The sequence below is a fragment of the Toxotes jaculatrix genome, chromosome 10 (genome assembly GCF_017976425.1).
Source record: "Toxotes jaculatrix isolate fToxJac2 chromosome 10, fToxJac2.pri, whole genome shotgun sequence".
In the NCBI taxonomy this organism is placed as follows: domain Eukaryota; kingdom Metazoa; phylum Chordata; class Actinopteri; family Toxotidae; genus Toxotes; species Toxotes jaculatrix.
The window spans coordinates 8,661,465-8,686,466 of record NC_054403.1 but is presented as its reverse complement, the minus strand read 5'-3'; the positions used below and the strand labels follow the sequence as shown (position 1 = coordinate 8,686,466).

General features: G+C 39.7%; 1 protein-coding gene across 1 annotated transcript in view; it reads left to right on the top strand.

The window, feature by feature from the left end:
• The window catches only part of tenm1 (teneurin transmembrane protein 1), a 171,588-nt gene that overhangs the window by 108,112 nt on the left and 38,474 nt on the right, over positions 1 to 25,002 (top strand). Inside the window, exons 15-22 of the mRNA XM_041047755.1 lie at positions 5,491 to 5,725; positions 6,946 to 7,065; positions 7,148 to 7,409; positions 10,006 to 10,291; positions 16,530 to 16,673; positions 17,057 to 17,309; positions 18,076 to 18,096; positions 23,101 to 23,333. Coding sequence (XP_040903689.1) covers positions 5,491 to 5,725; positions 6,946 to 7,065; positions 7,148 to 7,409; positions 10,006 to 10,291; positions 16,530 to 16,673; positions 17,057 to 17,309; positions 18,076 to 18,096; positions 23,101 to 23,333 — 1,554 coding nt within the window. The remainder of the gene's footprint in view (positions 1 to 5,490; positions 5,726 to 6,945; positions 7,066 to 7,147; positions 7,410 to 10,005; positions 10,292 to 16,529; positions 16,674 to 17,056; positions 17,310 to 18,075; positions 18,097 to 23,100; positions 23,334 to 25,002) is intronic.

Sequence of the window (25,002 nt, the reverse complement as noted above, 5' to 3'; positions counted from 1 at the left end):
CATTATGGACATGCCTGTTAAGCCGGTGCTGTAATCCATCATTGCAAACAAGGTAGTGTCGCTTTTGTTTGGAGGAAAAGCTCTTTTGTGCGTTTTTTTTTTTTTTTTTCCTGTGTAGTGTTTCCTCTAAATGCCGCTGTTGAACAGTGAGCACCGCTGCTGAAATTTCACATGGTCCATTAATATTCATGACGAAAAGCAACCACCACAACTTACGCTTTCTAAACTCCACACAGCTGACGAGGGCTAGTATGAAACCAAGGAGACCCTACCACATCCCCACAAACAAATACAAATACACGTGCACAGTGATGACACCGTTTAATGGTTTAACATAGGCTGCTTGTGAGTGCGTACACATCAGCTGGTCAAATCATTTGGCAGCAGCAAAAGGAGACAAGTTAGAGCCGGGTACCTGTCGGGACAGAAAGTCATTTTTTTAAGCTAATTTAACTAACAGACTCCTAAAGTATCTGAACTGAGTTGAACAAAGTGAACGTTTCCAAATGTCCACAGAGGAGTGATTGTTACTAGCCAAGTCAAATGGTTGCTAGTTAATCCTGTTAGGCTGGACATCAACGCTGTCCGCAGCAATTAATATGAAAGGCTGTGCCTTTCATATTAATTATGCAGGTTGGGCGTCTAATAACCAACTTACTGATGTCTGTAAGGAATCCTGCCAAACCTTGTGCAAACTTTGCACCTCTGTGAGGTTGACGCCCCACGTCACCAGGATTTGAGAAAAACTATTTGTTTGTTTATGAATGTTTGTGCTCACAAAATTAAAATTTGCGCTGAGCCACTTTCAAGAAATTAAATGTAGGTCTAATATGTCAGCACCCCATTAAAGCCAAATGACTCCAAAGTGCTCTCATTTGTTTTTATATCATTTGTGCACACTTGTACACAAACAAGTAAAACAAACGTCTTCATAATTTCTCAAGTCATCACATTTATCTTTTGTGTTCTGCTCATAACTTGAGAATGAATGAAGCAAAAATGTTTGTTTTGTGTGCAAACAAATGAATCACCTGGGCGTTAATAGGGTGCTGAAGTGATTAAAAATGTATGAATGTATGTATAGAGATGTATGACATGACACGCATGACAAAGCGAACATGAGCAACCCTAATTATAACAATTCTAAGGTTCCTCCACCAACGCGAAAAATATGGGTCCAGCATCTCATGCTCGTCGAGGCGCACACAGCAACATTACTGAAAAATGTGTGGGGGAAAAACTGGTGTGTGTTGTTGCACGTTTTGTGATGAGTGGCGTTTGAGTCAGCCCACACAGCAGCAGGAAACCTCAAACGCGTACACAGTGTTTTTTTGTATTCACTTTTGTTTACCAAAGATACATGACTGACTGAGCCAACACTTCAGAAAGCCAGTGTAGATGGCTGCTCAAAACATGAATTACAGGCCCCTACTCTGGATTATAACCTCAGAGCCATGCAATAAAAAATGTCTTGTGGACTATAAAATAGGGGCTGAATAAAGGGAACGAGACACAGCAGTACTGTGGCCTGCCAAAAGTGTGGGCACTAATGGTTATGTTTCTGTATTGTATTAATGGATTATGTTCCGTCTCATTGTTTTGAATATTTTTGTTACTAATGTGTGTTTCATCTGTGATGTCTGAGGAATAAATAATAATAAGAGTAAAGGGATTGTCACACTGTGCACGTAATAAATCTAAACATTGTAAATGAGTGTTAGTAACTGAATTCAGTCACACCTGAAACACACTGAACCCTCTCTAATGCTGCTTCCTTTTAAAGGGGCATTCACTGAATCAACTGATTTTACATAATGGTCAGTTGACTGGTCACTGGGTGTACTATTCAGCCTGTGAAAACAATTGTATAATTTTTGACATTTTCAAATAACATCCAACAAAAAAGATGTGAATTTGTAATTATTTAAGAAAATATGAAGGGGTCTGACACTTTGTGAATGCACTATATATATAGTGCATTCACTTATTTCATATTTTATTAAATTGCAGATTTATTTATATAGCTAAAATTGTTCATTTCTTCCCTCTTTAATCTACACTCACTACTCCTTCACAAAGTGAAAACTGAATTTTAGAAATTTTTGCAAATTTCCCAAAAAGGACAAGCTAAAATATCACAGTGACATAAGTATTCAGACCTTTTACTCTGTACTTAGTTCAAGCGCCTTTGGCAACGATTACAACCTTGAGTCTTCTTGGATATAACGCGACAAGCTTTGCACACCTGGATTTGGGGATTTTCTGTCATTCTTCTCTGCAGATCCTCTCAAGCTCTGTCAGACTGGATTTGAACCGTCAGTAGACGGCCATTTTCAGGTCTCTAGAGATTTTCGGGTTTGATTGGGTCAAGTCATGGCTCTGGCTTGGTCACTCAAGGATATTCATGAAATTGTTCTTAAACCACTCCTGCGTTGTCTTGGATGTGTGCTTAGGGACATTGTCCTGTTGGTGTCACGACTAGGGCAAGGACTGGGACCCAAACTCACTACCCCGCAGACGTAATCAAAAATAATAGTGTTTATTCTCACAAAGTTTCAAACAAGGATCACCCATAAACTCTTAGAGAGGAAAAAGACTGAACAACCTGAGAAACCAAATCCAAACAAGAAACAAAGTAACAAGTGATACATAACCATGACTTGATCACTGGACAAAAGACAAGACATGAGACGAGAGACAAGAGACAACGCGACAAGAACACAGGGAAATGACGAGACTTAAATACACAAGGCAAAGGGCAACAGGTGAAACCAATTAGGGCGGGGCAGACAATCACAAATGGAGGGAAACAAGACAAAGACAGGAAGTAGAACAAGACAAGATACACAAGGGCAATGATTTCAAAATAAAACGGGAACTGGATGGGAACCGTCAGTAGAGGGCCATTTTCAGGTTTCCAGTGATTTTCAGGTTTGATTGTGTCAAGTCACGTCTCTGGCTTGGTCACTCAAGGATATTCATGAAGTTGTCCTTAAGCCACTCCTGTGTTGTCTTGGACGTGTGCTTAGGGACATTGTCCTGTTGGTGTCACCACTAGGGCAAGGACTGGGACCCAAATGCACAACCCCACAGATGTAATCAAAAATAATAGTGTTTATTCTAACAAAGTTTCAAACAAGGATCACCCATAAAGGAGAAAAAGGAACAAAAAAACAAAAATACAAAAAGTGAACTCAAAATCACTCGCAGAGAGGAAAAAGACTGAACAACCTGATAAACCAAACCCAAACAAAAAACAAAGTAACAAATGATACACAACCATGACTTGATCACTGGACAAAAGACAAAACATGAGACGAGAGACAAGAACAAAGGGAAACAACGAGACTCAGATACACAAGGCAAGGGGCAACAGGTGAAACCAATTAGGGCGGGGCACACAATCACAAAGGCGGGAAACAAGACAAAGACAGGAAGTAGAACAAGACAAGATACACAAGCGCAATGATTTCAAAATAAAATGGGAACTATAAACAAAACTTAACAAACTGAATCTGAAAAGGTCCAAATGTCCACAAAAGAGATCACAACATAAAAAGGGCTCAGAAAACAGCCCCCTTAGGGACTAATCATGACAGTTGGAAGTTGAACCTTGGGCATTGTCTGTGGTCTGAGTGCTCTGGATCCAGTTTTCATTATATCTCTGAACTTTCCGTTCAGCTTTTCCTTAACCACGACCAGTCTCCCTGTCCCTGCTGCTAAAAAATGCCCCCACAGGTGTGTGTGTGTGTGTGTGTGTGTGTGTGTGTGTGTGTGTGTGTGTGTGTGTGTGTGTGTGTGTGTGTGTGTGTGTGTGTGTGTATTTGTAGCCTTCTCAAAATCTGTGCCTCGACACAATCCTGTCTCTGAGCTCTTCCAATTAATTGAATTTTCCAAAAGTGAACTCCAGTCAAGGTGTAGAACCATCTCAGAGATGATCAAGAGAAATGGGAGGAACCTGAGTTAAATTTCAAGTGTCATAGCAAAGGGTCTGAATATTGATGTCACTGTGATATTTTAGTTTCTCCTTTTTAATAAATTTGCAAAAAATAGGTACTGAGTGTAGATTGATGAGGAAAAAATTAATTTAAATTATTTTAGCATAGGGCTGCAATATAATGCGGCATCTGAATAAACTGAAAGCACTGTATGGCACTGTATGCAAAAAGGGAGTATACTGTATGGCATTACAGTAAATGGTGTTTTAATGCCATAAGAATATTGATGAACTTCCTTGAGTGTCTGCATTGTAGGTAACAAACTATTCAGTTTAGGTTATTATTATTCTACAGACTCACTAACAAAGCCTTATGGAAACCATTTACACTTCTCTTATCGTTCTATCCCTCCACCTCTGTGTACAGCTTTTCAAATACCATCATTTTCTACCACACAATTCAGCCATCTCACTTAATTGGCACATATACTGTAGGCTCTCATAGCCTTCTCTCAGAGCAATCTTTTTGTCTCTGAAGATAGACAGAGATGGAAAGATGCTATCACAAGTAATCAGAGAATAAAGAGGAACTTTGAAGAGAGAGTTTCAATTATTCCGCTCGGATTGGAGAGAGGAAGCGTATGCATTGTTCTTCCTCTTGAAAAAACAGCATTTATTCCACACACTAGGGAGTGAAATCACATGCACATACATATTTACATGTATTGCACTACAGTCTACAAAATCTACATTTCTACTGTGCTGTAAACATTAACAACCATGTCTGCGTAAAAGCTACAAATTTGTATTTTCTTTTAAAGACAATGGTTCAGTTAATATTGTGCTTTCAAGCTGAAGTAGTGCATCTCATGGAAATCAACCATTGTACTATTCTACCTTTGTAGAAGGAGGTTATAATAGAATATTGTTGGCCTTTAGCTCTCTGCTCAGTGGTCAGATGCATTTAAATGTCAGCAGTGTTTCCTGCCTTTTCAGAAAAAGGCTCGAAATAGGAAACACAAATGCCAACCTGGCTCCTATTACCTGCTGCCTTGGTTTGTGTCCACGGCCCATTGTTTACTCCGGACTTTTATGGATCACATTCAAATGATGCTGGTGATTTATGTCTGATTTATGGCAATAGATGCTATAATTGTACACTGATGGCCCCTAATGAATCTCATTTGATTGATACTCATGATAATGATGATACATGTGCAGTTCATTGTTGTAGATTAGATCACTCAAGTAGTGTTTCTCACCTGCCAGCAGTGCAGTTCAGAGATTTTATGGTGCCTTCTTCCTGAATTTCTGCTGTGCATATATACGAAGCCTTGACCTTTAGAATAGAAATGTGTTCTCAGCACCATAGTCACTTAAATGTGTTATATACTTTATTAACTATGCATATTAAAGATGTTAATGTCTCGCCAACATTGACTGTGTAAATTACCCTCTAAACAATTCCTCAGAGAATATTGTGTGTAAATGTGTATTTTATTTTATTTTATCCATTTCATTTTTATAAATATTTAACTCCCTGTCCATTTCAGATGGATTGATGGACTGTGTAGACCCCGACTGCTGTGAGCAGCTGAGCTGTGGCTCTGACCCCTTGTGCCATGGCTCGGCCGACCCCTTGGCCCTGTTGCAGCAGAGCCCACTGAACACCGCCCCACCGCCCTCACCCACGGGCACACACACGCACAGCTTCTACCGCCGTATACGTTTCCTCCTTGGCAAGGCAGCCACACACACTCTCCCAGGAGATGTGCCCTTTGATACCAGGTATGTGCTTGTTTACTCTTTGTGTGCCCGAGTCTGAATACCTTCATGTATTTGTTTTGTGTGCCTGTGTCCTTGAGCTGTCCTACCGCACTGTATGTTCAACCACATAAGAAGTCAATAATGAAGTAAATGCATCTGTACTAATGCATTAAATCGTCCATTGCCCATTATTTGTTTAATGAGAGTGAGTGTATTTGCATGTGAATGAGGCTATTCATGGGTTTACATGCCTTTGCACACATCTTAGTGATCTGTGTCCCCCTGGGGATTAGCAGTCACACGGCAGTGCATTGTCGTCCGGTATCAATGTCAGGCGACAAGTGCAGAGTATTTGTTTGTTACATATTAATGCTTAATGTGTCATTCAGTTACACCAGTCGTAAGGGTGTCACCATAAATTTTTCAGTGGCCTCTCACTGCCATCTAACAGAGGAAATACATCTTGCCGGCATGATGATGACCTAGAAAGTTCAGTCTGTAAAACAAGAAGTGATGCCTCTGTGAGAAAATGACAAAGTGCATTTTTTTCCACGGTTCACTTGTGGAATAAACAAATAAATTAATTATGTGGCCGTTTTTTCAGAGGGGAAATCGATGGCAGCTCTCAGGGTAGGAGTAACAAACGGGGCAACGCAGCCACCCGGAGAAACCTCACTATCCTTCATTTATCCCTCTTCTGGAGTAATAGATAGGCTCCATCAGTGAACCTGTGTGTGTGCAACACATGTGTCTGTCTAAATCTGTCTTCATTTGACCAGTTCAGCGATTATTCTAGGTTTAAACAGTGTATTTCACACTATAGCTGCAGAATCGAGATGAATATTTCAAAACAGCAGAGATGTGACTGATAGTTTAAGGGCTATGTAAAGAACAACACAGCCCTTTTGCTGCAGGTACCACTGTCACAGTAATATAAACATGATGTGGAAGTTTTGTTTTTAATATGGCAGGTGTTGAAAGGTTTTACTGTGGGTGAAGCTATATTTATGGTCTCAGTCTCTGGCTGATTTCTCTGCGCTAAAGAAAGGAAATGTACTGAGCAGAATAAACGCAGTTGCTTTTTCATCATGCACAAGGTTGTTTGGCCTGCACATCACAATATGCCTTTCTCTTCAAACAATGATTATGTTCTCCATCACTGTAAACCTGTCATCTCTCCCTCTCTCTATGTATCTCTTTCTCTCTTGCCCTCGCCCTGCTCCCCGTCTTTGTTTTGGCAGTCGGGTAGCGGTGATTCGAGGTAGCGTCGTGCTGCAGGACGGCTCTCCTCTGGTTGGAGTAAACATTACCTTCCCACAGCATCCAGAGTATGGTTACACTATCAGCAGGCAGGATGGAAGGTACAGATGAAAACAGAAAATACACATTTGTCTGTTTTTCCCAGCCTTGCTCCAGTCTTACTTAGTTTTACTCTCACTTTAGTTTTGACTTGGTGACCTTGGGAGCGATGTCTGTGACCTTGATGTTCCAGCGCCCACCCTTCCTCCTACAAACACGCACCATCTGGACACCAAACAACAACTTCCTGGTTCTGGATCAGGTGACCATGTCCAGGGAGGAAGCTCAACCTCCCAAGTGTGACATCAGGAGTGTTTTAAGTCCCTACCCGCTGGTCCTACCCTACCCTCTTCCCAGATACATGGGAGCATGTGCAGAGAAGGGACCAGCTGTGCCTGAGCTACAGGTACCGTCTTTTTGCTTTTATAGCAGCTGTTGTGACAATGGTGCTTTGATCTAAAAACTAAAGCTAGTATGTTAACCTGCTCATAATAACAATGCTATACAAATATTTAGCAGGTATAATGTGTACCATATTCCCCACCTCAATTTAGCAGGTTAGCATGCTAACATTTGATAATTAGTACGAAACACAATGTACATCTGAGGCTGACGGGAATAGTACTGAACCAATTAGCTGATTAATGTAGGAAGTGCTTTGAGAATTCTAATTGTTTATTACCATCTGAACCAAAAATGCTGAAAATTCTTCTTCTTCAGTGCAAGTATTTGTTGCTTTTCTCTGTTTATGATCATTGTAAACAGAATAGCTTTGGCTTTTAGACACTGGACATCACCTTGCACTTAAGGATATTGTGATGGGACATTTTATAGAATTAAATTTACAAGTTCTGGGAATCATGAGCTTGCATGAGACCCGAAGGCAAACCTCTCCAATCCTTCCCTGTCTTCCTGCTCCATTATGCTCCTCCCAGCCCTTCATCTACATCCATGTTGTCCACGCTGTCTCATCTAATGCAGGAACAGGAAACCCGCTAGCCTGCGGGCCAGCAACATGTCTTCCAGCAGCTAATCCTAGATTGAGACCTTGGTGCAAGAGGAGCAGTAGACCAGAAACATGTTCACATATTGATTGACAGCCTTGAGCTCCCACCCTCCTGTTCTGCTGCCAGGCTGTTCAATGAGTCTGGGTCACAGAAGTCTTTGACAGCACCTGTCCACATTAATACATTTTAGAGCACATTTCAACTCAAAGATATTAGGATAATATTACATACTGTAGCTTGAACTATTTATTGATCACAAAAGGCTGATTAACTGATCATCCAAAAATGGAAATATCATTAGTCTTACAGGCGTTCATAAACCAAACTGGTGGTCAAATAAAAGCACAAGCATGGCTAAAAACTGGCGTAAAATGTTATGATACACTGTTTAATGTGGACACATGTCAGTCAGTAAGAATGATGCTCAGACAGAATTTGTAACAGCTCAGCAACAAACCAACCTAGCCTCACAGGATTTTGCAAATTTACCTCAGTTCATATTTGCAATATGATGCAAATATGAACTGAGCTTAAAAAATATGAGCAAAATGCAAATTTGTGCTTCAACCATATACTCCCCCACCACAAAAACAAATTAGGTGTCTGAAAGTCAGGTGTGGAGGTCAGACTGGTGATTACATATTTACCCTCATGTGCCTCTAAAGATTTATTTATTTATTTATTTATTTATTTATTTTTTACAGTAAGCAGCCTGATCTTATTACAGTTCCAACTAAAATTCTTGATGCAGAGAAAGCTGTTTTCCTGTTACCTGGACACATGATAGACTGCAGAAAATTTCTTATCCAGTATGTGCTATGGTCACACTATTCTGACAGATGAAAGTAATAGTCATAGTCATTTGTACGTATTATTCACATCTACAACATATCATCTGTACTTCAAAGTTCAGGCTCATTTTACAAAATCGGATGACTGGAATGAACAGATCATTAAAACGAAGGAACATTTTATTCTTACGACAAATAACACCTGAGGACAAACAGACAGAAAGCAAATAAATGGAAAGAACAGTACGTGTTCGCAGTGTGCTTAATAACACCCACTGTGTTCACCTGTGTTAATAAATGGAATCAAAGCCTTTAGACTTTTGATGAAAATGTCTCATCATCTAATAGATAATTTGATTTAAGGTAATCACTGACTGAAATGGCACCTGATATCCAGGAGAAATATGATAGTGGATGAATAAATGTTTCCTCCGGCGGCTTGTTAACTGTCGATGAAAGATGAGCGTGGCATTTTATTTGCTAGTCTGTACAGTACACAATACTGTATATAAACAATTTTTATACACTTTTTCTTTGCAAGAAGGCCCTTGTGGTACCGACGGATGCCATCATTCAGGCTTTATTTCATCCATTAGCACACTGCAATAATAGTTTTCAATATCAGTTAATCTGCAGTTTGTTTCTGCGATTAATAGGTTAATCGTTTTGTCGATAAAAGAAAATAGTAAAATGCCTGCTGTAATTTCCCAAAGCCCAAGATGATATTGTTAGTTTTATTTAACCAAAAGTCCAAAACCCCAAAATATTCAACACACATACAATCAGATATGACAAAGAAAAGCAGTAAATCATCACATCATTTCAGAAACATTAACTAGCAAATGTTTGGAGTTTTTTTATATTAAAAAATAATTAAAACAACAAGTTATCAAAACAGTTCCATTTTAATTGTCGCTCAATCAGCTATTTGATTAGTAGACTAATTGTTGCATCTCTACATTAAGAAGTATTCTTCACGAAAGAATGAATTTTCCTCAATATAATGGTTATTATTGTAACTTGGGTTACACGTATTTGATGTACTCACTGCACCTCACTGTGCGAGCTATTTCTTCCTGTACCTGACAATAGCACTTATTATGTTAGCTCATTATACAAATGCAAAGTAATGATTAAACACCTTTCTTTCTTAAATTATTCTCTTCTGTATTTCTCACTCTGCTCTCCATCTTGTTCTCCCCAGGCGGTGCAGGAAGAAGTTTCCATCCCGGGAGACTTTGTGAAGCTGAACTATTTGAGCACACGCGCTGCAGGCTACCTCTCTCTGCTAAGAATCCTCCTCACACCTCCTTCCCCATCGTCCCCTGTCTCCCCACTGGGTGGTCTGTCCAAGGTGCACGTCCGTGCAGCGGTCCAGGGAAGACTGTACCAGCGTTGGTATCCTGCTGGGCCTGGCCTGGTCCACAGGCTGGTGTGGAATAAGACTGATGTTTATGGCCAGGAGGTCTGGGGCCTCACTCATGCCACAGGTAGGTAGGATATGAAATACAATGGGTGTCACTCACATTATCTTAAATAAGAGAAAATAGAAAAGCATCTGGGCTGTCCTGCTGATTCTGCTGACCATGTAATTGCAACGCCCACAGTTTGACTTTAGCTGAGGACATTTGTTTCATATCATCCCCCCTTTCTCTCCCCTCATTTCCTGTCATCTCTCGACTGTCCCTGTGGAAGAAAGCCAAATATCCCAGAAAAAATAAGAATACTAAGAAAACATCTGGGTCATGAAAAATGTGCAAACTGCTGATTTGTTCTTGCCCACATGAATTATAAATGAACATAAATTGGATGCAGAGAGGCAATCTGTTAAAAAGCCCAAACATCCAAATAATCTCAGAGACATGAAGGACAGCAGCAGCCCTCTGCACTGTAAAAACGGTTACTTAGAGTCAACTCAAAAAAATTAAGGCAACATTTTTTTTGCAAGTTTAGTGCACTTCTTGGTATTTTGAGTTGGTAAAAACCAGTATTATGTATTTTACTGTATGCTAAAAAATGAAGTAGAGTTTGCAAGAAAAAGCAAAACATTTGAGTTTAACCATTGTGACAAATAGCAGGATATTGACCACATCACACTTAATTAAAATAAGTAACATTTAAGTGCTGCAAATGTTAATTTTTAAACATTAATGTTGTAAACATTTTAACGTTTAAACTTACAGAAACCTCTGTCCATCTTTAAGTGCAGCATTCAAACCTTCAAAGTGCAATCTGTATACTCTTAACACTGGCATTAAAATACAGTGACTCTTGACCGAAGCGATTTACACAACAGGACTTAAACTTGCACAGTACAATACCTTTTCATATGTATTAAAACATCATAACAAATGCATACAAGAACACCGTCTAAGTACAATTTGTGCCATATTTTACTAAAACATTTGACATAATAATACACAATAAAATAAAGGGCCTCTGACCTCAGCATTTGACATAACAGAACTGACTTCAGCTCATCAAGTGCCCAGCAGCTGGAGGCAGATCCAGGAACTGAAGAAGTCTGTGCTTGACTGGTGGTGAAGCAAAGAAAACAAAATCAAACAAAAATGCATAATCTTACATCAGTCCTTACAAGAACACCTTCAAAGTACAGTCTACACTGTATACTCTTAAAACATTAAATTAAAACACAGGGACACCTGACCACAGCATTTGACATGAAAGAACTGACTGCTGTTGCTGGCCTGCGTTAACTCGCTCAACAAATCTGATGCTGCAGAAGCAGCAGCTCTCAGTTGTTCTTTGGAGGCCAGTAGCTTTTGAACACCCTCTCTCTACATACCATACTCATGGACATGTCTTTTTCTGCCGTCAAATAGATTATTGGACTTTATTTATTATTGTTGCTTAACTTATAGTATCAGTGGGTCAAAATTCTTACTGGTGGTCAACAGTTAATTATTAATATCAATAGTAATACTTTCACTGTCTGTAAATGTTCTCAGTTAGGCCTACTTTGACATTACTCTGCCTTCTAAAATCCAGGTGTTGTTGCCACAGTAAGAATGGCCGATTAATTAAAACGTCTGACTCCTTAAACGAACAAGAGAACGATGTTGTTTTTTAAAAAAGTCCGCAAACTAAGTAGAAACAGTATTTGGCAATACATCTCACATCTACCTATCCTACGTTAACGTTAGCGATAGTTGTTTAAATTTAACTTTAATGGCGCCTGCATAATGGGCAAACTTAACGTTACTGGATGACACCGGGCGCCGCTTTTGCATTTTATAGTGCTATACATGCATGCTCATTCAGCTAAAGCCTAACTTTAAGCGATGTAAAGAGTTATTTACATGTGTTGCGCGTTGTATGTAGCCCTCAAAGAGTCCACACCGGCACAGGTGACAACGAGAACACGTCTCGTTCTTCTGCTGCTGCATGTGGGCAGGTCGTGACCTGGTCGTGACCCGGACGTGACGTTTTGCTTTGGACATAAACCCTTAAAATGGAGTTTTGTACAAACAATTTATTGTGAAGTTCAGTAAAATCAATTTTATGATAGATAATAAGTTACAAAAACATTCACACTTTTTACTTATGTGTAACTTAAATTAATTCAAAAAGAAAAGGGAAATAATTATAATAATTATATTGGAGGAAATATACTTTTTAAAATAAATTCCTATAGACAGCACCATTGAAGGACTTTTTACAGTGTGGGCCATGTGGAAGCCGTCTTACCTGTTGAAAACAAGACCATTAATGATAATACATTTTCTATATTAGTCCTCTTACAAATACACTCATGCATCAATTCATACCAATGCTATTAATCAAAAATAATCACAATAATCTCCACTAGAAGCAGTAATGATTATTTTTCTGCACCTGTTTGTGATACAAAATCCTCTTACTTTAAGCATGTTTTTTTTTTTTTTAATTACTAAAAGCAGTTTTAGGGATGTTGCCAATATTATTGAGTTATATCAGACAATCAAACCTACTCGTGATTGTGTGTGCATAGTAAGTACGGAGCCAGGAGGCAGTTAGCTTAGCATAAAGACTTGAAGCAGGGGGCCTGGCTCTCTCCAGAGTTATAAAAAGAAATGCCTGTGAACACCTCTAAGGCTCTTTTTTCAGGGTGTTGTACCCAAAAATGAACATAACAAATTGTGGTTTTATGGGGAGTTAAGTGCTGTAACTTTTTTTTTTTTGGCAATGTCTTGGCAAACACCCAGGCATAGTATTTCCAGATGTAAAATTCCTTCAGGATACAGTGAAATGTCTAACTTAATAAATTGGGAAAAAAAGAGAAGACTAGAGTTGAATTGAGATGGAGGAATGGCAGGATGGATGGCTCGACAAATATATAGTGGAGTAACTGGCAGTAAAGATATTGTCTGCAGTGGCAGGGAGATATAGCAGAGTGTCTGGACAGCTTTGACAGAACTGGCTCAATGGAAACAAGTTTGTGCTTATGCTAAATACAAAACTCTGCATGGAAAGTTTTCACGGACGTTGTCTGTTTTTCCCCTGTGTCTTCTCCCACCTGTGCTACAGAGGTGTACCGGATGTATAATTGTTACTATTATTGCACTTTTGGTTCATAAGGGCAAAAACAGACATTTTAGAGATGCCATAAAGGCTTAAACCTTTGAACTCTCTACTGGTAATTTGAGAGATTATGTTTCCTCTATCTGTGTTCACCACTTTTCTTTGTGGACGGTTGTAGACAAACACTGGAGCTGCGAGAGAGAGTTTCCCATAAGCACTGAGATATCGCAGGCATACCAGAAGCTTTGTCCACTCGAGTGTATGGTCTCGCACACAGATTGCATCTCTCCATCCCTAGGCCTTCTCCTGATCCATCCTCTTCTCTCCTTATCTGCTAGAGCTGCATTTCATCTGCTCCAGCTCTCTCGCCTTTTCACAACTCAAATGATCCTGTTTTCTTATTTACCTTGCTTTGCCAAACCACCTGGCTACCTGCCCCCTTACTCCCTCTTACCCCCATCCCTCGTCTTCTGTCTTCCTCTACCCTCACAATGCATCCTATGTGTCTGTCCTCTCCTGAACTTTCTTTTCTTCTCCCCCCGCTTGTTATTTCCTTCATTCTCTCTGATCTCCCCTGTTCCCTCTCTCCTGTCTTCCTCTGCCCTCCCTTGTTCTCTCTTCTCTACCCATGTTTTCCCCTGATTCCTCCCTCTTTATAGTTCTTTGTGCTTTGTTGGCACAGCGACACAGACACGCACAGACACACACACACACACACACACACGCACCAACATGTGTATGCATACACACACATACACACACACCATGTGCTCTCTCATAGCCAGAGAAAGGGAGATCATGCTCTGTTTGCTGGGGTGAACACATCGCCCGAGGCTTCAGCAGAGGGGAATGAAAGCTTTCACCTGTGAGATATTGAGTGTGCATTTATGTACTATGGTGTGCATGCGTATTGTTTGTGAGAGAGTGTGTATACGTGTGCCAATGTGCGTGTCATTTCTTGTAATATACAGCTACAGTCATATTCGGTTGTGAAGCAGTTCTCAAAACACTTTCCCTCTGAGATTGCTTTACCCCTTTTGTCCTGGAAAAGCCTCATTCCTCAAATAAAGTCAGTTTTATTGTAGAATTTCTAAAAAAAAAAAAAACAGGACAATGTCCCAACTGATGACCGTTTATTTATGGCAACTTTTGATACATTTTCATGAGGATGGATTGGTTTCCAGGTCATGAAACAGGTTCTTCAAGGGGGGAGCAATGTGAATTTAAGGGTCGGAAATTACGCAATGCTAATATGTTATATTTTAATGTGCTTTTATTTTAGGAAACTCTTTTTTGTCTGAAATATGTCTATTCAAGCATTACTTCAATATAAATTTAAAGGGGCAATGTGTAATAACTGTTAAATTCATACTCCACTACAAAATGGGGGCAGCATATTACCAGAGTTGTGGTGTCCGTCCCTAACATAAGAGTAGAGTAGAGTCTCTGTGTTAACTTCAGTAGATATCTCTGCAACACAATACACAGACGTCTTTGACGTAATTTCGTCACTTTCTGTTGCTACTCTTAGTTAATTATTGAGTCTTTTAAATTAAAATACTTACATATTGCCCTTTTAAACTCAGTGACGCTCAGTTCTGTTTCTGCCCTTCAAAAACTCAAGATCACAAGCCTATCAGAGCTTAAGACACATAAAATTGAAACAAATGAGCCTTTTGAATGAACTTAAGCGCTAGTTCCTGGACTAAGAACTTTTGTCCAACACTATAAGGTTTCTTTTTCTCTTTCAGAAGCCCCAGTGTCCCAAATTACCCATTATTTTCCCTCCCCAATCACTTTATTGATTGGACCCATTGAGTAGGAGATTTAAGTTGGCCCTGTGTGCCTGCTTAGAGTTTCTCTCTGTGTTAAAGGGAATCTCCTGAGCTTGTGCATAATGTGAGTGCCCTCACTCACGTATTCCACCATCTCTACTGTTATTTATGCTGACTTTGCTCCCCAGTTCCCCTTGAGTGCCCATTAATTCAGAAGCATGCTGGTTTACAATGAAGCAAGTTAGAGAGATCAGTGCCAACAGTGACTGACAGCGACAGCCATTCTCCTACAGCTTTTGTGTCAGACTTGTCAAGCTCTTCTTACTGTACAGTATATCATTATCTTCATTTAAGCAATGTTACATCATTTTAACACTTGACTAGGTTAACTGCATTCAACACCTACTGCTTTGATTATACTGTATCTTAAAGAGTATTTTTGTACTCTTACATTTACAACTTGAAAACATAAGTGGGCAAAGTATAACATCGTTTGGTTGCTTAAGAAAGATGTAACAACTTTTTACTTCTAGGCTTTAAATTGCCAGGCACTCAAAGCAATCTGAAAATGTGCATATGAGATGAATAAATGCTTTACATAAAGCTGCACTAATCAATATTTTGGTTCGGCAGTATCATCTATAGTATTGTTTTGTCATAGAGCACCTTATTTGCTAATAATATGTAAACACAACTCTCCAATGAATGTAGTGGAGTAAAAACAGAAAAATATTCTAATCCCTTAAAATTGCGCTTAAGTACCTGATTAAACCTTCTCGGTTATTTTCCACCTCTGAAAAAGGCCGATGACGTTGTCCATACATTTCTTTCAGCTTGTATGTGTGATTGAGTGTTTCAGAATGTCATGTACAGTATGGAAGTGTGCTTGTGTATTTACATGTTTTCGAGAGCTCCTACGGCTTTGTCACCTGCTGCCTTTAAACGTACTCCAAGTCTGAAGTAGTAAATTACTGTCGAAACATATTTAATCTTGCCAAGCCCCAAAAAAAGCTGTTGATAGTTGTTAGTTGTAGTGGGATGCTGCACAGCGTATCATTACAACTAAGAGGCCAAGCAGCTAATTCTAGGGCTCCTTCATGAAGACTGGCTCCTCCTGATTACGCCTCCACTTCTCACTGATCTCTCTCAAACACACACACTGATGAGGTCTCGCTACAGGCCTCTCATCTGTTTCACCACTCAATACAATATAGTTTTGAGAGCGATGAGGAATGTGTGTGTGTGTGTGGTGTGTGTGTGTGTGTGTCCACCCTTCTGTGTAAAGTCTGCCTGTCAAGTTCTGTACAAATACCACCACATACAGTTATTTTGCTGTACATACTGTAGGGTTGGACACAGCAGGTCGACAGCACGTAGCTATTACCGCACATAACACGAAGCCCTGGTATGTGCATGTGTATTTGTGTTTCAGTGTCGGTCGGCTATGAGTACGAGTCATGTCCTGGTGTTATCCAGTGGGAGAGGAGGACTGCTCTGATGCAAGGGTTTGAGCTGGTCCCTTCAAACCTGGGAGGTTGGTCTCTGGACAAACACCACGTCCTTAACATACGCAGTGGTGAGTACAAACACAGGTCTCATAAACATAAAGCATATTTGTGTATTGTTTTTGGCACTCGGAGGCTGCCTTTGTAACTGCCACAGTTACAAAATGATTAAGACAGTCAAATTTGATTGGCAGTGGTCAAACAGCCCAACAGTCGTCATCACAGATTGGTGCAGAAAAAAGTATGACATCATCTTTTTCCATATGACTCTCGCTCACTTGATACCAGTGACAGGAGCTCAGACAAAACAAACAAAAAAAATATACTGAAAATCTGTCATGTGAAATAATCAAAATTGTTCTAGCTATGGCAGAAAATTGTGTGTTCATGTGGAATCCCATCATTCATAGTAATTACGATCTTTAAGGTATTTATTCCATTTCTCTCTCCCAAGGAATCCTTCACAAGGGAAACGGGGAAAATGTCTTCCTCTCGCAGCAGCCTCCTGTCATCAGCACTGTCATGGGGAACGGTTTCTATCGCAGTGTCCCCTGTGGTCCAAGCTGCAGTGGTGCAGCCCGGGACATGATGCTGTTTGCCCCCGTGGCACTGGCCAGCGGCCCCGACGGCTCACTCTATGTCGGGGACTTCAACTTCATCCGCAGGGTCCATTCTGATGGATACACCAGAACCATACTTGAGCTCAAGTGAGTCATGATCTTGTGGAGTATGCGTGTGATAAGACTAGCCTGATCTTGGTAGGGATCTCCCACAGTGGGAAGCAGTGGGATTTTGAGCATTGGATTGACTTGAGCACAATTAAAACAAAATTAGCGCGGCTGATATGGGTTAGTATGGCATTAGCTCTGGTTGGCATCGGCGGCTGTGATCTTTTTGATCTCAGCAGAACACACTCTGAAGTTTGTCTTCATGCAAAAGCCGAGTGTGTGAGGTTCCGACATCAGCCTCTAATCTACCTCTTTAGGATGTGAGAGAAGCTGAAAGTCTTCGCTGTGAAACAAAAATATTTTTTTTCTGTGGATTATGACGATGATATCTCTTACTGCGCTGCAGGCACTACATTCTCTATTTCTGTACTTTGTCAAGCGTAGAATCTCGATGGGATTGCACAGTCATTTGTCCTGTAATGTGTTCTTCTTATGTAACTTTACTCTCTCGTTCTCTATTATTATCTTATCTCTGACTAATAATCAGTTTGGTTCAGACGGAGGTTTCATAGTGTCTGTATTTGATACTTCCCTGTCCTCTGGGAGGAAATGCCAAAAAGCTTCCTGTTTAGGATTTAATGTGAAACAATGCAGTCATCTAAATCAACCCTAATCTCACTTTATGAGGAGAAAATTGACTCATTGTTGTCCATGAAATTCAAAGTGGCTCTCGTTAGCATCATAAATGATTGTTTTTACCTTCTCTTTTCTCCTTTTCAAACGCTCCTTTATGGCTTATTATCAGGAACCGGGACACCAGACACAGGTGAGAACTGTTGATTAATACACCCTTTATATAACTTTACAAAAACACACACGTACACACAAAGAACACGTGTCAAGAGAGGAGACAGTACACGTTGCAAAATGTCTCACAGCACTTTATCTTGGTTTGTTTGCTGCAAATTGCATTGACCTGACTTCTCCTCTTCCAACAAACAAACAAACACATGCCACACCCAGAATCTTCATGTACTCAGGTTGCAGTCAGATCTATCAAATCCTGATTTAAATTTCACCAGGCAATATTAAATTTGTAAATTGGAAATCAGCCAAAATGTCAAGGATTTCCTGTTTTAGAGGATTACCAGAGCCCTGGAGGATGCAGCGGTTCATTCACTTCCTGAGCTGGACTAAAAGCCTGAGGCCTGTTATGGCCTCAGCATCATCCCCGGACATTGATGTTGGTTTGAGCTCTATACACCATGTTCGACAGAAGATTAGACAGATGTTATAGGGTTTGTGTGTGTCAGTGTGTGTAGATGTTTGTGTGCCTGTCTGCGTGTGTGCCATTGTGTGTTTGTGCTTGCGGGTGTTTGTGAGAGAGACAGAGAGTTTATCCGATTTGAAAAGAGAGAGAGAGATAGAGATAGAGGGAGAAATGCCATATCTCCAGCATGCCAAAGTTTTCAGCCATGCAAAAAGGATAACCTGGCTGGGTGTTTATGGTTGTGCTGTGTAGGTGGGTGTGTACATATTTCTGCAAGTGCGAAAATGCAAATGTGCTTGTGATTGTCGATGGCAACTTCCTGAAATAAAAATAAGGAACTTAGGGCAGGCAAGTTCTACAGTGCCATGTATAAGCAAACACACAAACCTGAATTTGAGAAAAAAACAAAACATATATATATATTTCTTTCAGCAGTGTAAACAACATTCATCTACGTTTCTTTTAACATCACATCACGAACAATCACACAGACAATCATACCTGAGCGGGTCCTCAGGTGTGTGTGTGATTAGGGCTGTCAGCGGCTCGTCTCTAATCTCAGCCCCTCTAGCTTTAATTCTGGTTTAAACACAATCTGCTGTGCGTTGGTTTGTTTCAGTTACAGAGAGTTTCTTCTGCAGTTTTATCACCTTTCAGTCCAAAATACAAATCAAAGGATCAGCTCTGGTGTTTATTCATTAAAATTTTCATTTGAATTCCATGTAGTATTGTGTCTACATGGAAAAAGTAAAGATATATATTGAGACAAACAAACACACAAACCTGAATCTGATCAGTTGATCCATGTTGTTTGATTCCACAAATTCTTCCATGACTAATGGAAAAAACCCAGTGCAGGCCGGCGCAGTTGCCCTTGCACACATTCTCAATCACGTATCCCAGCCTCTGGTAATCATTTTCCCTCTCCCCTCTGTATTTCTGTAACCTCTTTTCTTTTTCGCTGGTGGACTACGCTCGTAGGTTGCCATTTTTTAAATCTTGCGCTGCTGTCAGGAGTATTGTAGCAACGCTGATAGAGTCACGACCAAGAAGTGAAGTGCATTCTCTGTTTGGGGAGTGAAACATGACATGACAGACAGGCTAAGGGAGAGCAGGAGGGTTTCCCTCTGTCTCATACATATCGCCCTGTCTTAATAGTCTAACCTGTAATATTTCTCTCCCATATTTTTGCACTGAATTGATTCTCAAAAAATATAGAACACAGTTCATTTGTCTTTTAGTTTCCAATTATGGGATGATTCCGTACTTTATGGGAGTTTTTGTGATGCACAACCACACTAAATCCCTACTGGAAGGCCTAAGCCAGTGATTCTCAACCAGGGGTACTTGTACCCCAGGGAGTACTTCTGTCTTTGCCAGTGGGTAAGAAGAAAGATTGTGGAGCAGCACAGATAATTAGATAGCTGGAGGAATGGCTGAATTAGACAGATAAAAGTAATGGATAAAAAGCTGAAATAGCATAAACTGGATAAATAGTTAAAACAGATCAGTAAAAGTAACAAATGAAGAGTTAAAATCTCAGAGTGGTAGTAATATGAATCAACCCTATCAGTGACAGCTGAATTGTATGAAAAAAAAATTGTAACATCCACTATTCTGTCCACTTTAAAATTATTAATAGTTAAATAACATCCAGTTTAAAATAGATTTAAATTTGGAACAAAATGGTTGGTGTCAGTGAAGGGGTGCACTGTAGTTAATCCAACACACCTGTGGGGATGCTACTGTACATCAGGAAAAAAAAGGTTTGAGAACCACTGGTCTTAGCCTGTGGCAACTGGATTCTTCTGAAGGCACTTTGGGCGCCCTCACATCACCCTGGAGGTTTCTCCTTTAGTTCCTGCTTCCTCCTTTTTCTCCGCAGCAGCTTTTTACAGTTAGCAGCATGTTAGTGTTTCTCTTTTATTCTATACTATTGTTCTCTCAAGTCGAATGCATTAATTATTCATCCATATTCAGCTTTCAAAGCTTTTCACTCCACACTCTTCCCAGCAAAGTGCCTATCAGCCAACGGGGCTTCAAAACAAGGTGCTCTCCGAGGGGAGACAATATGGGATGTACTCACCGTAAAACCATTGTCTATCCTTTCTCTTCAAGAGTTTGAGCAAAGAGTAAAGCAAATAGGGGGAGGAAGTCCTCTACAATATTATCTGAGAGCCCAGATGGTCGATTCAGAGAGACAGTCAGGAACAACTACATCACTATGTCTATCAGCTCTGATCATTGTTTTGTTATTATGTGTGGAGGGAACAAGGGAGGCAAGAGTGGGGTTGTTTGTGCTGTGGCTGTTATTGTTGCTCATTTCCTTTCCACTGGATAAATGTATTCACAGCTATGAGCATCTAATTGAGAAAAAGACAGGTGAAGTAATTTGTAATCAGTTATATGCACCGTGCAGTGCCTGCGGTTGCTTCAAGAGGCCCAGCAAATATGATACAGTACACTGTGCAGAGCAGTGGCACACTTTGGAACTGGGTGAATAACTCTCTTAGGATCAAGCTTAAATTATGTATGTGCAGTTCAGTGTAGAGTTCTGTAAACAGTTATGCACTTAATGGACTAGATGACTGACAGCACCCTTGCCTATGTTGCAGTGTTTTTTTTTATTTTTTTCTAGGCTGTAAGAAGGTTCAAGCTAATATCAGGGGAAGTTTTCTCTTCGGAGAGTAATAGTTATTGGGTGAGAATAATCTCACAACACACAACTGCCATCCACAACAAACAGACAGTTACAGGAACCGCTTAGTTAGTTACCTGTTAGAAAATGTTAAGAATCAAACAAACAAAGCAAGATTTGTAGGTCTGTATAACAATGTGCAGATGTACTACTGTTGGCCATGACAGGAGAAATGTTTTTCTTGACATTGTAATTTCCCTCGCAAGATATTTTTCACTGGAAAACTCAAGGAAAAAAGAAGCAAAAAGCACTTTTACAGGGTGTCTAGGAGTTTAATGGCAGGAAGGCTTTGACCAGACCTAGCTGACATTGGATTTCATGCTCCTGAGTAATTGCTTGGATCTTGGTTAGTTACAGCGTTCAAAGTGCAAAATTTAAATTCACTCTCACTTTTTTTTTTTTTCTGCAATCATGACCTATATTGCAGCCAGCCAGCGATGGAGATGTTTTTGCTTCATATACGTGGAGCTGTCATGTTGTCCACCTTCATATATGGTCATTGGTACATGTGCACCAGGCTTGGGTCTGTGAATCTGCCTCTGTGTTTTGTTCTGTCCTCCACAGGAGCGTTTCAGACACGGAGCATTTTGCCTGCTCAGTTTTGTTGACTTGCTGATTTTGTTCTTTTTTTTCCCCTTGATTTTCTTGCTTCTATAGTTTTATCCCCATTTCCTGTTAATGGCCCTCCTGTTTTCATGTTGCTCTCAGTTTAGTTTGCTTTATTTTAAACCAAGTCCCAGAAATGTGAAAGACAGAATTAACAATTTAGGATAACATTTACAGCCATCACATGCTATATACAACAGATAAAATCAAAAACCAAAGCACATTTGTACATAAAATATAACTGAAACTGTGCTATTAGATTCTTGCCACGCAGGATTCTTATCAGAAACATTATATAAGGATGCAGCTATTGGAAGGATTTACCAAGGTATGAATTATGCTGCTCTCCACCTTATCTAGTCTGCACATACATTTATACAAGGTATATAAGGTTCCTTATCACAGCCTGACGTGGATACTTAGATGGTGACGAACATATGACTACCACATTATAATCTAGATTTTTTTGTAACAGTACAATAGGTGAGCATTATACTGGAGAGTACAGTCGATACAAGCTGTGCTTTATTTCCTCTTCAAAATGAGCACGAATGAGTAACTGAAATTCAATTTTAAATAAAAAATAAAAATATTTTTTTATTATTACATTGAATAGATGTTCCACAAATGACAGAACTACTTAATGTTCACTCTGACATAAACAACTATCAGGTTCATGCTGTGTACAGTCTATTCTATTCATATGAAAGATTAATATAGAAAAGGTGTAGCACATTACCGAGAGCCTTATCAGGTCTCTGGATCCAGAGGCACTATTTTGTTCTTGAACAGGTCTACTCTTCCTCGTTTAAACGATGGTTTACAGTAGTTTTAGAAGGAATTCTGCCTCTTTTTTTCTACTAACGCACAATGTGAAAATGTTTGGTCCTTTTTTTTTCTTCATTTAGATTGAATGTATTATTTTGAAGGTATGGGACTACACTACACAGGACGATTAGCGTTAGCAGGGACACACAAGGAATACATCAGTCACTGGTTTAATACTTTGAAGCTTATTCAATACTTTTTCTTAACACACTTACTGATACAAAATCCTTAGAATGAATTTATGTCTTACAACTATTATTCAGCTGCCGTGGCAGTGGCCATCTGTACTATTTAAATTAGAACACATTAATCTTGTTGTGTACTCCTGCCACTGACATGTCATGGTACAATTTACATACTTTACCATCTATACTTATTCTGCTTTACAACTTGATTCTCCATTAACCTTATACACCTTCTCCTACCAGCACCAGCCCTGCTCATAAGTACTACCTGGCCATGGACCCAAATGGGGAAGTTTTATACGTGTCGGACACCAGCAGTCGCAAAGTGTACCGGGTGAGGAACCTTGGGCAGCCAAAAGACCCATCACGTAACCTGGAGGTAGTGGCCGGGACTGGGGAGCAGTGTCTGCCTTTTGACCAGAGCCACTGTGGAGAGGGCAGGAAGGCCACTGAAGCTGCACTCAATAACCCCCGAGGTAGGGATCGGTATCTACGATCACACATCTCTGTTTAGTCATATTTTGTGCACCTAGATGGAGGACTAGGCTTTGCCTGGTTTTCTGAAGGTCGGTATTTTTGTATCGAAGCAGCTCATTACACTGACAGTTTCAATAATTTCATGTTTTCCTGATTTCATGACAAAAAAAAAAAAAAAAATCAGGTATGCCTGTATTTCACCACATCGGGTGCAATACTGTATCAGTACTGAAATCGTCGTGGGGTACACAGAAACTATTATCTCATAACAAGTCACTTTGATAATCCTGGAACTATCTCTGAGCCATTATGTGCTCTGAACATTGTTCTCCTTGAAGTGTAGTTTTTGAAACTTGATCATCTGTGTGGGAGGGTGGTTTGACTCTTTTCATGTAACAATATTGTGCTCACACACAGTTTATCATCCATCAATCCAAGTAGGTCGAAATGCCGTGTTGCAAAATGTATAATCATAGATAATATATTAGTATCTATAAATTCCTCATGCGACATGTCCTTTCTGTGGGAGGTTGCTGGGTTTTTTTTTAGTCAGAAATCTACTCAATTCTCATTCTTGTTCAGAAATATTCTTTTATTCCAGACTGACTCCCCACATTTTGAATTATGTGTAAATTATTAATTATTGGTTAACAAGCATATTGAACTAATGTTCTGTTTTGTCAGACAAAAACCCACTGCGATTACATTTGTTCTCTAAATTACAGTGCTGACTTTCTTTATTATTTAAATGTAAATATGTTGATATGAGATATATACTTTCTGAACTGTGAAGCCTACATAAGTATTAATGTTATGACTGATTTCTATTTCATGTTTTGACTAAAAGACAGTCATTTAAAGCAATGTTTCTCATATAATTCATAAAGTGGCACTTTCCCTGTAAGCCCTCAAATATTTAGATATGCTGTGGCATTAAAATAATGCTTAATTGGTTCAAGATTCCTACTGTGTACTGCCACGAAAACACCCCATCACCTCCCCACCAGCAGCCTGTACTGTCGACGCCAGTAAGGATGGATTGATGGATTCATGCTGTTTGTGCCTATTTCTATTTCTCGACACTGCCATCAGCATTTTTAAATAAAAACTGATTTAACCAGGCAGCGTTCATTTTTCCAGTCTTCATTCATCACATTTCACTGATTACACTTTTTGGTCAAACTTATTTTTAAAGGTACTTACTTAATTTTCTTCACATGATTTAGCTAATTGTTACAAAAGGTTGTTTTTATAACAAGAAAATTGCCTGCCTTGTCTTCCAGACCACTGCCAGACCTTTTGCACAGCAGCAATTCTGCCGTGTCTCAACAGGAAAGGCACAAGTGTGGCTAATAAAACCAATAATCATGGCTGCAGTCCATTTAGGTGTTCTAGTTTCAGGACCCTGGTGTTGTCCATGCTGACTCTCTGTCATGCCTCACACGTCAATGGAGTAAGGCCATTATGAACATTATTAGTTGCACCTGTGCACCAAGTCAAAATGTGGATAAAAAGGTCTGTTGTGTGAGCTTTGTAGTCCACAACTACACAAACTGCTGAACAGCTGGCCGTGAGAATGAGATAAAAATACAGTAACTGTCATGACAAGAAAAGTTATTTCATCTTTTTATTAAAATGACAATAATAGCCCGACTAGTGGGGTAAGCA